This window comes from Astyanax mexicanus, chromosome 16 (genome assembly GCF_023375975.1).
Source record: "Astyanax mexicanus isolate ESR-SI-001 chromosome 16, AstMex3_surface, whole genome shotgun sequence".
Lineage (NCBI taxonomy): Eukaryota > Metazoa > Chordata > Actinopteri > Characiformes > Acestrorhamphidae > Astyanax > Astyanax mexicanus.
The window spans coordinates 8,217,742-8,232,194 of record NC_064423.1 but is presented as its reverse complement, the minus strand read 5'-3'; the positions used below and the strand labels follow the sequence as shown (position 1 = coordinate 8,232,194).

Sequence of the window (14,453 nt, the reverse complement as noted above, 5' to 3'; positions counted from 1 at the left end):
TTTCTGGAATTAAACGCGTGAATTCAGCTGTAACTGGAAATATCTGCGCTGCAAAACTGTGCTGGACTGAGGTGCACAGTTTCCACACGTGCTTACATTTACAAGCACGTGCCCAACCATGTGTATGGAGGTCATGCAGTTACCTCGTGTTTACTCCTGCCCCCCCACCTCGCGCTCCGCCTCCCCCTTCCCCTCGCGCCTCTCAGGCAGCAGCAGCCTGTCACTCACACAGGCACAGAGACAGCGCTGTGTATGTACTTCTTGTGTCAAGAATCAAAACATTACATGTTTAATTTAATTGCCCTAAGTGACATTGCACGTCCTGCGATGTGACTGTTGCGCATGTGCACTTAGCGATGACTATGCTTAAATGATATATCGAGCAGCCCTAGTTATAACCCACTTACTTTTGTTTACATTTACAACTCCCAAGAGGTTTAGACGTCACCAGTTCATCTTTCTTCTGACGTCTTTCACAAGCACTTCTTGTGTTTTATACCTACTCTTTGTCTCCTCTCTAAATTCGCAGATGTTTTCATTTTTTGTAATTTTGTTTTCTGAAATGTTAATTGGTGGTGTTATCCACTACTCTACACCAGCTGCTACTATTGGCAACTGTTTTTTTTTTTTAGTATTGGTTGCTTAATGAAAGCTGTTGATTGTTTGATGTTGTTGGTGCCCACCACTTTTCAGATTTGAAGACTTTATGACTTTAGTTTAGACTTTACATACTTTAATAATACTTAAACATTAATGCGTGTTACAACCTAACATCCATGTTAATCAGTGCTGCTTCGTCCCCCTCTGCCACTGCCCTGCTGGTAAAAAAAAGAGGCCATTATGGGTAATGTGCTGAGTGGGCAGCCCAAACTCAATCCCCCATAATCCCTTTAGATCACACGGGGGCCTCACAGACACACATACACAAACAGGATGTGTTTTTTTCTGCCCTCAAAGCTTTTATAAAAATGTGATTCTTTAGGAATCCATGGTGAAATTCCTCTTTTTCGCTGGCGTTCCGCTGTGACTGTGGGAGTTTCGTTTTGTGATTTGTGATTTTGACCACGCCGAACAGCGCAAACAAAGTGGTAGATAAGTTCGGGGCTGGGGCGCACGCAGACGGCGTCACAAACACAACAACGAGAAACACGGCCCGGCGCCGCAGCCCGAGCCAGACGCAATTTTCTCTCCAGATAAATCAGCTCTGTATTTCTGTCAGAGCAGAACCTCTAAACGGACCCAGCGGGAAGGTATCTGTGTGTGAGCTGGAGATTACTCATCATCAAGTGACACGTTTTTGGAGAAGACAGTGAGAAGAGGAGCGCAGGGTGGGACAGCAACAGGAAAATACACTGAAATTATGCTCTCTGACTATCATTCGTCACCCCAGAGACTTCCAGTACCAATGGGGAGCGGATCTGTTCTGATGTTCCAGCCATTACATTAAAACCACTGCCGAGCGAGTAAACTGTGTCCATTCCTGAGGTTGATGTGTTGAAGTAACGTTAGTCTTGGTCTTCAGAGTCCAGTCCTCCACAGCACAGAGCTGAGGGGAGGCATGAGGGGACCTACACAACAATAGTCAGGTGGTTTTAATATTATGGCTAAATGGTGCATATTTAAATTAGGGCTGTAACTAACGATTATATTGGTAGTGGACCAATCTGATGTTAATTTTTTCATTAGTCAACAATGATTTCTCTCTTGCCCTCCATCTCTGCTTCCTATGGGTGTGGCTCCTGTTTCAGTGCATGTTTTTTTTTTTTTTTTACCTCATCTGCTCATGTAATGTGACCCTTCACATAACGTAATACGTTACCATGGCAAATTACATCACATTAAAAAATAAATAAATAAATAACATATTACAAATAAAACTGCAAATATCCTTTAACTGAAGAGAATGATTTTTTGACAATTAAATTTTAAGTAAAGACATTTTTATAATCAATATTGTTGATCATGATCACTAATTATTACCGCACTATTTGGCATTGGACTCTAGTAGTTTAGAGTTAGATTAGAGTTAAATGGTCTAAGTGAAATTTTGGTCAACTGAGCATTTTAAGAGATGGATAATCTCCTAAAACCAGAACCGTTGAATGGCATGTATTTTTTTTTTATTTCTCTTTGCTAATTTGCTATTTGGGCTGATTGGCACTAGATTCGTGTAAAAACAAAGAATTATCTTTTTACATGATGTCGTTTCTGAGACAAATAATGTCCGCACATGAGGGCTTTAGTTTTATATGTCAATAGAACACAATGCAATTAGGAATAATGTGCATAATGTGCGCATTTTTTTAAATGCATGCAAAACAAAAGTAGAAACAAGAATCGGGCCCCTTTGAGCAATATGGCTTATTTGAAGTGCATGAAGAACATGAAGACAGCAAAGTAAAAAAAAAAAAAAAAATTACTGTATTTACTGTTCATTTAAAATTTCCGCAACTGTGGCGTGCTCTTCAGCCACCACGAGGAGCCAGTATAACTGCCTCATAACAGGACACCAGGCCCTCGTACAGCAAAACTTAGTGTTGAGGTCAAGACAACCCAAAATGTGATGTTCACACATGTGAATGCTAGGTCCTTGGAGGATAAGATAGACCAAACACCAAACAAGCATGCCAAACAAATGCACTCCAAACAAATACACTCCAAACAAATACACTCCAAACAAACACGCCAAACAAAGACTCTAAACAAATACGTGAACAAACACTCCAATCAAACACTCTGAACAAACAAGCCAAACTAACACATTGAACAAACACTCTGAACAAACACGCCAATCAAACACGCCAATCAAACACGCCAATCAAACACGCCAATCAAACACGCCAATCAAACACGCCAATCAAACACTCCGAACAAACACTCTGAACAAATACGTGAACAAACTCCAATCAAACACTCTGAACAAACAAGCCAAACTAACACATTGAACAAACACTGTGAACAAACATGCCTATCAAACACTCTGAACAAACACGCCAATCAAACACGCCAATCAAACACGCCAATCAAACACGCCAATCAAACACGCCAATCAAACACTCCAAACAAAGACTCTGAACAAACACTTTGAACAAACACTTTGAATAAATACGTGAACAAACTCCAATCAAACACTCTGAACAAACAAGCCAAACTAACACATTGAACAAACACTGTGAACAAACATGCCTATCAAACACTCTGAACAAACACGCCAATCAAACACGCCAATCAAACACGCCAATCAAACACGCCAATCAAACACGCCAATCAAACACGCCAATCAAACACGCCAATCAAACACTCCAAACAAAGACTCCAAACAAAGACTCTAAACAAAAATGCCAAACAAACACTCCAATCAAACACTCTGAACAAACAAGCCAAACTATCACATTGAACAAACACGCCAATCAAAGACTCTGAACAAACACTCTGAAGAAATACGTGAACAAACTCCAATCAAACACTCTGAACAAACAAGCCAAACTAACACATTGAACAAACAATCTGAACAAACACGCCAAACAAAGACGCCAAACAAAGACTCCAAACAAACAAATATTAAAATTAAACAAATACATAAAAAAACATGCCAAAGAAACACTCCAATCAAATATGAACATGCAAGCGAGGCCTCTAGGGTTAGCACTAGTGGTAGATAGAGATGGGTTTGTGTGCTTGAACTTTTGGAACGCAGTGTAACTTTGTCTCCATCATATTCTGAAGTATATAGTGTGTGTGTGTGTGTGTGGAACGCCAGTGAAACCCAAGTGTTTGGCTGCAGTCCAGCCTGTTTGACCACGGCGGTCAGTGGAGAGGCTATTTGAGCCGTTTTGTCTGGGGCCCAATGGCGCTAAACCTAAAGCTACCCAACCTCCACCAACCTGTAAAACAAGCCCCCCCAGAGAGGCCTCCACAGGGTGAATCGATCATTACACACACACACACACACACACATACACACACAAACACACAAGCACCACAGGTAAGAAGCAAGCCCTCAAATTCACTCTGAAGGAAAGTAATACCCACTACAAATCAAATAACAAACAGTTCAGAGGAGCCAGACTGAAAAATCCAATGCTGCACCATTAAACTGATTTATCACTTTAAAGCCTAATGGAGTGAACGACTGCAGGAGGACAGAAACACAGAAATAGAGAAATAGAGTCGCCCCCAGTCACCAAACCATGTCTGTGCGCTTCGGGGTTCTAAACGTTCCCAAACACCAAACATCTCACCCTCAGCAGCTACATGGTGTCTCATCATAACCAGGTGTGTATCAGTGTACAAAACAATGTAAATATTGGGCTGAAAGCTGAATACCAAACAGGGTGTTTTCTGTCATTTTCACCATTGAATACATTAAATGGCCTGAATGTATTTTGTCTTTCTTTTAAAAGAAAAAAAAACAATTACAAAACTATAATTTAAAAATATAATTATTGAACGCTGTACATATCGACATCCTGTCAGGCACACTAACAGGGCTTAATACAACAAAAAAAAAAGTTAAAATAAATTAATTTATGCCTCATTTCACATTTGTTGCAATTTGATTGCATCATCAAGTTGGTAAGATAGATTGGTTGCTCAATATTCAGTGTTTTGTGTTTAATTAAATAATCAGGACGTTTTTGTTTTTTTGTATTGTGCCTCCAGCACGCTGAGGTCACTTTCACCAATTTTATTTTCCAAAATTCCTGCATAATCCGGCACATTCAGCGCGGGAGTTTAGCGTGAAACGGTTCATTGTAGAGGCTTGAACTTCTTCAGACTTCAGACTTCAGTCGCCATGACTACAGAACAAATATAGCCATTTTATTTACGATTCAAACCCACCAGTGAATCTACATGAGTTTAATATGGAATATTGATGACTGTAAAACAGTGTCAAACATGGAAAAACATACATTTCCTTTGGGTACTACACTGTAGTGCTGTGTAGGTTCATGTATCTCAACACTATTTATATAATATGCAGTAATAAAAATGAAAACATGATTATATAAAACAGAGTCAGAAACCTCATCAGTACATCTGTTAGAGATTACTGAACACTGAGTGAAGTGTGTGGTGATTTAGCAGTTAGCCCCATGCTAATAGGCAATGTAGATGCTTTCATCAGTTGTTAGCTACATTAGACTTGTAGCTACAGTGTAAAAAAAACGTTGTAATGGAATGAATTAGGGGTACTAAAGTTAAAAAAGGGGGAAAACAGTAAATTAACTGAGCATTTTGGAGTGATGTTGGAGTGATGTTCTTCAAACATCTCTGTTGTAATGGAGTGAAGTGGAGGATTGAGGATAAAGAAAATGATGGTGGTCTTTATTTATTCTCATCTGTTGTTTTCAATCTGCCATTAGGAACCTGGACACTTGAGTGAATGAACACACACACACACACACACACACAGAGGCCCTCCTCAGAGTCACTTGGGAGGTCCAACCTAATTAATGGTCAGACATTTGCTGTCCTAACCAGGATGTGACCACTAGACCTGTCGAGCGAGCGTGTGTGTGTGTGCGTGTGTGTGCGTGTGTGTGTTAGAGAGAGAGAAAGTATAAGGTGGTAAAGTGAAAGGAAGAACACACACTCCCACTGCTGAGGCTTTTCATTCAGTGTAACACCTGCATTTGTTCACTGACAAAAAAACACACACACACACATTTTACCATCCATTCAAAATCTTCCCAAAAAACAGTTTTTTTTTTATGTTTGATCTGGACCACAAACTGTTAAAGTGTAAAAAGAGTCCTACATGCATTACATGTCCAAAAATGTTTAGGTTTAAGTTGCACTCTGCACATTTGCTGACACAGATTTGCAAATGCACTATTGTTCATAAATGCAATCAAAGTCTCACAACAGTGCTTTGGAGTCTAGAAGAAAGCCTTTACTGGAGACAGTTACTAACTCCACCATGTTTAACAGATAATGTGGTAATGCAAATTTGCAATAATTGTGAGAATTTGTGAGAATCTTGTCTGGTCTGTCTCTTTCTGTTCAGAGCATCAGGCAGGTCTGGAGGGGGTTCCTGGATGATTACTCTGAGCTTTAAGACTCAAAAAGACTTAACAACCCTGTTTTTAATATATAATGTTCCTATATGGACAAATTTATAAACTATTTAAAACCAGACATCAGAACCAAAAGCAAATATTTGAAGTCTGCTTATTTTTTTGTGTGGGAGATTGGATTTTTTTTTTTTTTTTTTTTTTTTTTTTACAGAAACTGTACATCTTCACTGGAGTGCCAAAATTGACCTCAATTTGCATTTTTTTTGGTCTTGAAAATGTACAAAAACAAACACACCACACAAAAGTGCGCTGTGGCTCATGTCTGCTCTGCTGTAGGTAGAGTAACAGTACTACAGGAGAGTGTGTGTGTGTGTGTGTGTGTTTTGGGGTTTTGGCCGGCAGATCCTGGCTCTGAGAGCTGCGGGTACATTTTTGTGATGTTTCTCTGCGGCTGAGGCTGCAGGGTGGCCGAGTCCGAGCGGACCGGGCTGGACCACCCTACAGCAAAACACACCTTAACCCTGTGCAGTCTGCAGTTATACTGTACACTTTACAGATCCAATTCTCACCCTGAGGAAATGCTGATTTTAGGGACGTCTCATCCAGTGATTTGGAATTGGGTCTGATCCAGGCAGGTTTGAATGGGTCGGGTACTGTTTATAGCTGTATGAAGTTGTTCACTCATTTGCTGTATAGTGAACTTAGTAGGAAACAACCAAACAACAAACAAGCTTAGTTTGTGCTGCTCTAACGGACGTCTGCCACCACATCACACATTGCATTATGGTATACATTTAAATTTCTAACATTTTTAGCTACAGCTCTGGACAAAAAATAAGAGACAACTTCAAAATCATTTTGTTTGAATTTACCAAATTGAATTTACCAGGAGTGACAAAAAGTTATCCAAAAGCAGTGTGTAAGACTGGTGGAGGAGAACATGATGCCAAGATTCATGAAAACTGTGATTAAAAACCAGGTTTATTCCACCAAATATTGATTTCAAAACTCGTACAACTTTATGAATATGAACTTGTTGTTTTCTTTTTGCGTTATTTGAGGTCTGAAAGCTCTGCATGTTTTTTGTTATTTCAGCCATTTTTAATTTTCTGAAAATAAATGCTCTTAATGACAATATTTTTATTTGAATAATATTAATATTAATGTAAAATATTTGAAAATGGTGTCCGTAGTTCATAGAATAAAACAACAATGTTCATTTTACCCAAACGTAAACCTATAAATAGCAAAATCAGAGAAACTGATTCAGAAACTGAAGTGGTCTTTTTTTCCCAGATATATATATATATATATCTATATCATATATATATGGGACTGTATGCAGAATGTTGTGTTACAGTGTGTAACTGTTTGTGAGTGTGATGGCGTGTGGGAAGGAGCTGCTCTGTAGCCTGGTGGTCTTTATCCTGAACTGTTCAACCTAAAATCAATACAGCCGTGCACACCTAGTGGAGCAATAGTGCTAGTGCAAGTAATGAGAAATGAGAAAGGGCCAAGTGAATCAAGTCTGTTCTTACTCTTACTCTGGTCTGAAATAATGTCACTGTAGAGAGTGCTTGTTTTGTGTGTGTGTGTGTGTGTGTGTGTTTCTCTAGCAGCTGTTTTCACTGGTGCCCATGAGATCTATAAAAAGAACAAATGGGGAACAGAATGACCTGGACTAACCCCCCCAACACACACACCAGCTGTGCTGATGGCCACTTTGCTGCGCCACCTTTTTAGCCACACCCACTGAACACCCATTGAACTTTTTTTTGTGCAGCTCTGGAATATGAAAGTCTTACCTGACTGTGTGTATCTCTGTGTGTGTTTGCAGGTGTGTTGGGCAGTGCGGAGTGCTCGTGTGGGCGGAACCACTTCACCTGTGCGGTCAGTGTGTTTGGAGAGTGCACCTGCATACCAGTGCAGTGGCAGTGTGATGGAGATAATGACTGCGGGGACCACAGTGACGAGGATGGCTGCAGTGAGTAACACACACACACACACACACGTACACTTTTTGGAAAATCAAAATTGTACTCAGTTCCAAAATTCTCAGTGTAACTGTAGTGGAGGTTAGGTGTAAAATTGTGGTTAACTGTAGAGAACGGTACTGTTTTTTTTTTTTTTTTTTACAGTGGTGATGAAATAAAGACAGATATCATCTCAAATAAACACACATTTATCTTATTTAATATCCAAACCCAGCAGTTAACCTACACGCGATAGTTTGATGTGTCCAATGTGGAACACTAGTAAAATAATATGAAATATGGATATGAAATATGGATAAATACAGTGGAGTATTGCAGTGTTTAACACACTAAAATGCCAACAGTCTAAACACAGTTTCTGCTTTAAACACATTTAACATTTTAAAACAGCACTTTTTAACAGTGCTGAACACGGTTCTCTGTATAAAACCCAACAATTTGATTTAAAGTCTCACGTTTCCATATGAAAACACTGGCATTCAGAATGACACAACATCAGCTAATTAGACATTTAGATAGAGCTGGGCGATTCATCGATTTTATCGATTAATTCGAATTTACAGTTAAGGACAATGTGTTTTTATGAAAATCGATTTTCTCTGAGTTTTAATTTTCACCCCCGACGCTCCCCTGAGCTTAGCCCCGCCCCTCTCTCCCGCACGCAGCCCCGCCCCTCTCTCCCGCACGCAGCCCCGCCCCTCTCTCCCGTGCGCAGCCCGCCCCCCCTATATAAAAGTGTCTTCAGTGTGACACGAAAAAAAAACTCACTAAATTTAACTCCCACAGTCTCAGTCAGTCACTCACCTCATTCACCACACAGTCTGTCACTCACCTCGTCCACAGTGTCTCCCTCTTTGTAAAAAGCTAGTCAACATTTTGTCTATAATAGGTTTGAAATAAAGAAAACTTAAGAAAGCTAAAAAAAAAAAATAATAAAATAAAAACTGCTCTTATAATAACGTTTAACAACACGTCAAAAAACTGATTTATGTAATTTACGTAAAAATCAAGTTATTTTGAGACGTGACTGCCTATTTAAAAGCATCAGAAGTTGTTCATTTGTTGGAGTTTGTATCATTTCTAACATATTTAGGGTGTTTTTTTACTCACTTTTTTCTCTCTCACAATGTTAATCCTTTACAGCTTCAAAAACGTATTATGCAAATTAGGTGATGACGTCATTTAGCGACTTTTAGGATATTTTAGTAGGGGAAAAAATCTATCTCTACATTTAAACTATAACTATATATCTGTAAAAATGTTGCTTTGACTTGTTTGGTGAAAAATAAGTAAATTACAGCAGCCTCTGTGTGTGTGTCTGTAAATTTGTCTGTGAACAATCGGAAGGATTTTGTACAATTTTAACTATTTTAGTATAATAGTAAAGTTTACTAAAGATGAGATTGTTCCCAGCAGTGTGTAGTTAGTTAGACAGAAATCTGGTGATATAAATATGTATTTGATGTAATTCGGTGTAAAAGTTTGATTTGGATGATGCTGTGTGTAGTTTTGGTTGTAGTGCTTCAGTTTGCAGGATATATAGGATATTTTGTGAATTGTGTAGTAGTTTGTGAAGTATTTTAAAAAGCCTAGTATACAAAATTGTGTCTTAGCAATTGGAAAAAACTGTAACACTCTCTCTGTATCCCTCCAACATTATAACCATACCGCACTATAAGCTGCACTTAAAATCCTTTAATTTCCCCCAAAATCTTTGAGTGTCTTGTAATCTGGTGCATTAAGGAAGTGCAGAGTTCTACAGGAGTTTTAGTTTAGTTCTCCAGCAGTATTAGCATTAGCTGCTAACTGTGCTAAGCACTAGCTCTTTAACCGTTCAGGTATATAGAGTATAGAATATCGGACTGTATTCCTCGTTTTTACCATGTAAAACAAGCTATGTGGGGCGAGCCATTAGCTGATAGCATCCTGCGTTACTGGAACACTCAAGGTTTCATAGTGCTGCGCTGTTGGGCTGCGTTTACCAGTGTTATAACTGGGGCTAGCACTGCTGCTAACTTTACTCACCCAAATAAACAGTTTTCAGGAGAAAAATCTGTGTAGATTAACATCTAGTGCTCGTTTAACTAAAAGAAAATGTTTTTATTTAAGAAGTACAGTTTTGTTGACTTATGCAACCCCAGCTTCCCCATTGAAAGAGAAACCTGGCAACACCTGTCTATTGTCACTGTAAATGCATGAATGTATGAATATAGGCCAGAAAATTGACGTTCACTGATCCGGTGTGCCCCATAGTGCGTAAAATATGGTATATATTTAAATTTAATGTGAAAAAAATTCTGCTTTAATTTTAATTGAATATTTTAACAGTTTGATGGAGTTGTCCTTAACTGGATAAGTCTCATATAAATTTAGTGGTATTGGGTTTATTATTATAGATGTCACTGAAAATGTTGTACTTGCTTTGAGTGTGTGCGTGATTGTGTGCGAGAGTGTGTGCAGGAGTGTGCACATGCGTGTGTGTGTGTGCGCTAGTGTATGTGTGTGTGTGCGTGTGCTGATTAGAGGGAAATGGCAGTATGATCTAATTTGGTGTGTATAGGCCATCGGCTGCTGCAATCACACACTGACCTTTCAGTCTGCAGCTGTGAAGACCTTACAAGCGGTCAGATAGGATCTAGAGCATGGTACCACACACACGCACACACACACACACACTTACACACACACTCACTCTAGCTTAACAGCAGAGTTCACAATGGAATCCAATTTAGACAGTAGCTAATGGAAATACATCTTTGACTTGACATTTTACCCTTTTCACTCTCTCTCTCTCTCTTTATCTCCCTCAGATATTTTCTTTCTCTCTCTCTCAATTAAATTTGCTTCATTGAGATAGCAAACATATTGTATGGATCATATATATATATATATATATATATATATATATATATATACATATACATATATACACACACTGTATGTATATACACAGTGGTGTGATTTCTGATTTCTTATTTTTTTGCTCTTACATTTTTTTTATTAAATATTAACTATTAAATATATTAAATATTAGTCAAAGACAACGCAGGTAAACACAAAATGTCGTTTTTAAATGCAGGTTTTTATTATTAAGGTAGAAAAAATCCAAACCTACATGGCCCTGTGTGAAAAAGTGATTGCTCCCTAAACCTAATAGCTGGTTCGGTCACCCTGCAACCAAGCGTTTACAGTAACTTGCAATGATTTTTTTACTTTTTTCTTTACAAAATTGTTGTAATTCAGCCACATTAAACCGCATTTTAAGGTCATGCCACAGCATCTCAATAGGATCCAGGTCAGGACTTGTTGCGAAATTCAAGTTAGTTTCAGCTTGAGGTCACGGACAGATGGTGGGACATTCTCCTACAGGATTTTCGAAATACATGGTTACATTTATCACAGCAAGTCTTCCAGGTCCTGAAGCAGCTAAACAGCCTCAGAACATCACACTACCACCACCATGTTTAACTTTAGGTATGATGTTCTTTTTCTGAAATGCGGTGTTACTTTTATGTCAGATGAAATGGAACACAGGTTTAAAAAGTATTTTCCCAAAAGTCTTGGGGATCATTAGGATGTTCTCTGGCAATTTAAGACAAGCCTTAATGTTCAAAAACAGCTCAGCAGTGGTTTTCGTCTAGGAACTCTGCCAAGCAGACCATTTTTGTCCAGTCTCTTTATGATGGTGGAGACATGAACACTGACCTTAACTGAGGAAACTGAGGTCTGCAGTTCTTTGGATGTTGTTTTGGGGTCTTTTGTGACCTCCTGAATGCGTCTTCACTGTGCTCTTGGGGTAATTTTGGTTGGCCAGCCACTTGTTTTGCCATTTGTGAATAATGGCTTTTACTGTGGTTCGCTGGATTTCCAAAACTATAGAAATGGCTTAATAACCTTTTCCTTACTGATAGATCTCAATTACCTTCTTTCTCATTTGTTCCTGAATTTCTTTGGATATTGGTTTGTTGTCTAGCTTTTGATTATCTTTTGGTGGACTTCACTTTGTCAGGCAGGTTCTGTTTAAGTGATTTGTTGATTGAGAGCAGGTGTGTCAGTAATCAGGCCTGGGTATGTTTTACCTGGGGGTTTTACACTTTTTAACACAGGTCCCTGTAGGTTTGGATTTTTTCCTTCCTTAATAATAAACAACCTTCATTTTAAAAAGTGCATTTTGTTTTTACTTGTGTTATATTTGACTATATTTAAATTAGTTTAAGTATCTGAAACATTTAAGAGTGCATTTGATCAGATGATCAGTTTCTCTGATTTTAATATTTATCGGTACAACATTGTTTTATTCTATAAACTACAGACAACATTTCTCCCAAATAAAATAAAAATATCGACATTTAGAGCATTTATTTGCAGAAAAAGAGAAATAGTCAAAATGAGAAAAAGATACAGTGCTTTCAGACCCTTAAATAATAGATAAATGGATGTATGGATGGCAGGGTCTTGATCTGGTGGTCCTTCATCCACACCTTGATTGACCTAGCTGTGTGGCATGGAGCATTGTACTACTGGAGAAACCAGTCCTTAAAGTTAGGGAAAATTGCCAGAGAAGAAGTATGTTTTTTTGCAGGATAAGCTGTCGAAACCTGTTGGCATAAATTGGAAAAATTGGAGGGGTGTTCTATGGAATAATGGTAGATAGTGGTTTCATTTGCAATGGTGGCTGGTTGCCAGATCTATTGCCAAAAAAAAAATGTGAACACCTCAGCTATTTTAAGTTGAGTCAGTAGGTTGTATTGTGAATACATGCTGCTGAAATTCCTCACTGATGGTTTTATTGATATGCTTGTAAAATATAATGCAATAAGCAGAGCTTTTCAGATGAAGTTAAACAGTTTAATTCTGATGGAGTATAAGCTCTGGTGAGGGTGTTTAACCGAATTATTGCTGTGTTTAAGAACAGACAGTATTCTCAGACATTGATTACAACACGACAGGAAATCACTTTATTCTGATATTTTAGCCTTCGCATTAACCAACACGGGAAGATCTGTGGACAAACAAGCATCGGAACTGGAGTGATGGATTGATGGATGTGGGTGGTCGGGTCTAATGAGTCCTGATCTCTTTTCGACACGTATACGTCCTGGTGCGCATGCTGAGGGGGGGCGCCGGAACAAAGAGTCCAATCCACTGTGTCTCCTCTTCACTGATTACAGATACACAACTTACCATCTCTGCTGGAACATGTTCGTGTGAGATACCACAGATACCCCCTTCAGAGCTCTGTAGAGTAGCTTGCATGGTGGTACCTAGAGGAACAATTTTATATTAGATAGTCTTAATGTTTTAACTCATATTCGTGTGTGTGTGTGTGTGTTCTGATAAAGAATAGAAAGATAATTATGAATATTTTGTTTATCTGTCTTTATGTCCGTCCTGTCATCCGTCTCTGCTGTTTCTTTACTAACACTAATCGTTATTGATTGTTAATCAGATTATCTGCCTTTGCTCATCTGTACACACACACACACACACACACACACACAGACTGGACATGCACTTTCACTAAATTAAGCCCATATTGTGCGTACGTGTGTGTGCACACGTGCGTGTGTGTGTTCTGTTTGTAATATTGTGTTATTTATAGTATATATATATTTTTTCCAAAAATGTAATTGAAATTGAAAAAGATTGCAGATCTCTGCAGAGTTTGTGATTGGTTAAAAGCTAAAGTCACATGACCTGCAGCTCCATTAGCTATAATGAAATTAAATTAGATCAGAGCTCGTAGATCAATTCGATTCCCTCTCTCTGTTTCTCTCTCTCTCACTCTCTCTCTCGCATTTGCTGATTTGGAAATTCAGGTGGTAGCTAAGCTTAATGGCCATTTTATCAGAAACACCTACCATTAGCTACACTTACTGGCCCAGATTTTGCACTGGCTCTGTAGAGAGGCAGAAGCTGTGTGTTCTATTCTCTCATGGGAAATCAAGGACAATTTTATTAATTGAGCATATTTCCCAGAAGACCCTATTTTGTGGTCATAACCAGTCGCAGTTTGTGTGTGTGTGTGTTGAGGGCTGTGTGTAAACCTCAAATCTAATTAGGATGTGGAATCTGGAGCTGAGACAGATCCATTATATGTGTGTCTGTGTGTGTGTGTCTGTGTGTGTGTCTGTGTGTGTGTCTGTGTGTGTGTCTGTGTGTGTGTCTGTGTGTGTGTGTCTGTGTGTGTTTGTCTGTGTGTGTTTGTCTGTGTGTGTTTGTCTGTGTGTGTTTGTCTGTGTGTGTTTGTCTGTGTGTGTGTGTGTCTGTGTGTGTGTGCCTGTGTGTGTGTTTCTGTGTGTGTTTGTCTGTGTGTGTTTGTCTGTGTGTGTTTGTCTGTGTGTGTGTTTCTGTGTGTGTGTTTCTGTGTGTGTTTCTGTGTGTGTTTGTCTGTGTGTGTTTGTCTGTGTGTGTTTGTCTGTGTGTGTTTGTCTGTGTG

General features: G+C 38.8%; 1 protein-coding gene and 1 long non-coding RNA gene across 4 annotated transcripts in view; one reads left to right on the top strand and one right to left on the bottom strand.

Moving 5' to 3' along the window:
* The window catches only part of LOC125782217 (uncharacterized), a 530,592-nt gene that overhangs the window by 337,702 nt on the left and 178,437 nt on the right, over window positions 1–14,453 (bottom strand). The gene's annotated exons all lie outside the window — the stretch shown is intronic.
* Window positions 1–14,453, top strand: part of lrp4 (low density lipoprotein receptor-related protein 4) — a 166,240-nt gene that overhangs the window by 78,760 nt on the left and 73,027 nt on the right. For all 3 annotated transcript variants that reach the window (XM_049465642.1, XM_049465641.1, XM_049465643.1), the window contains exon 2: window positions 7,858–8,004. In XM_049465642.1, the coding sequence (XP_049321599.1) occupies window positions 7,858–8,004 (147 nt within the window). The remainder of the gene's footprint in view (window positions 1–7,857; window positions 8,005–14,453) is intronic.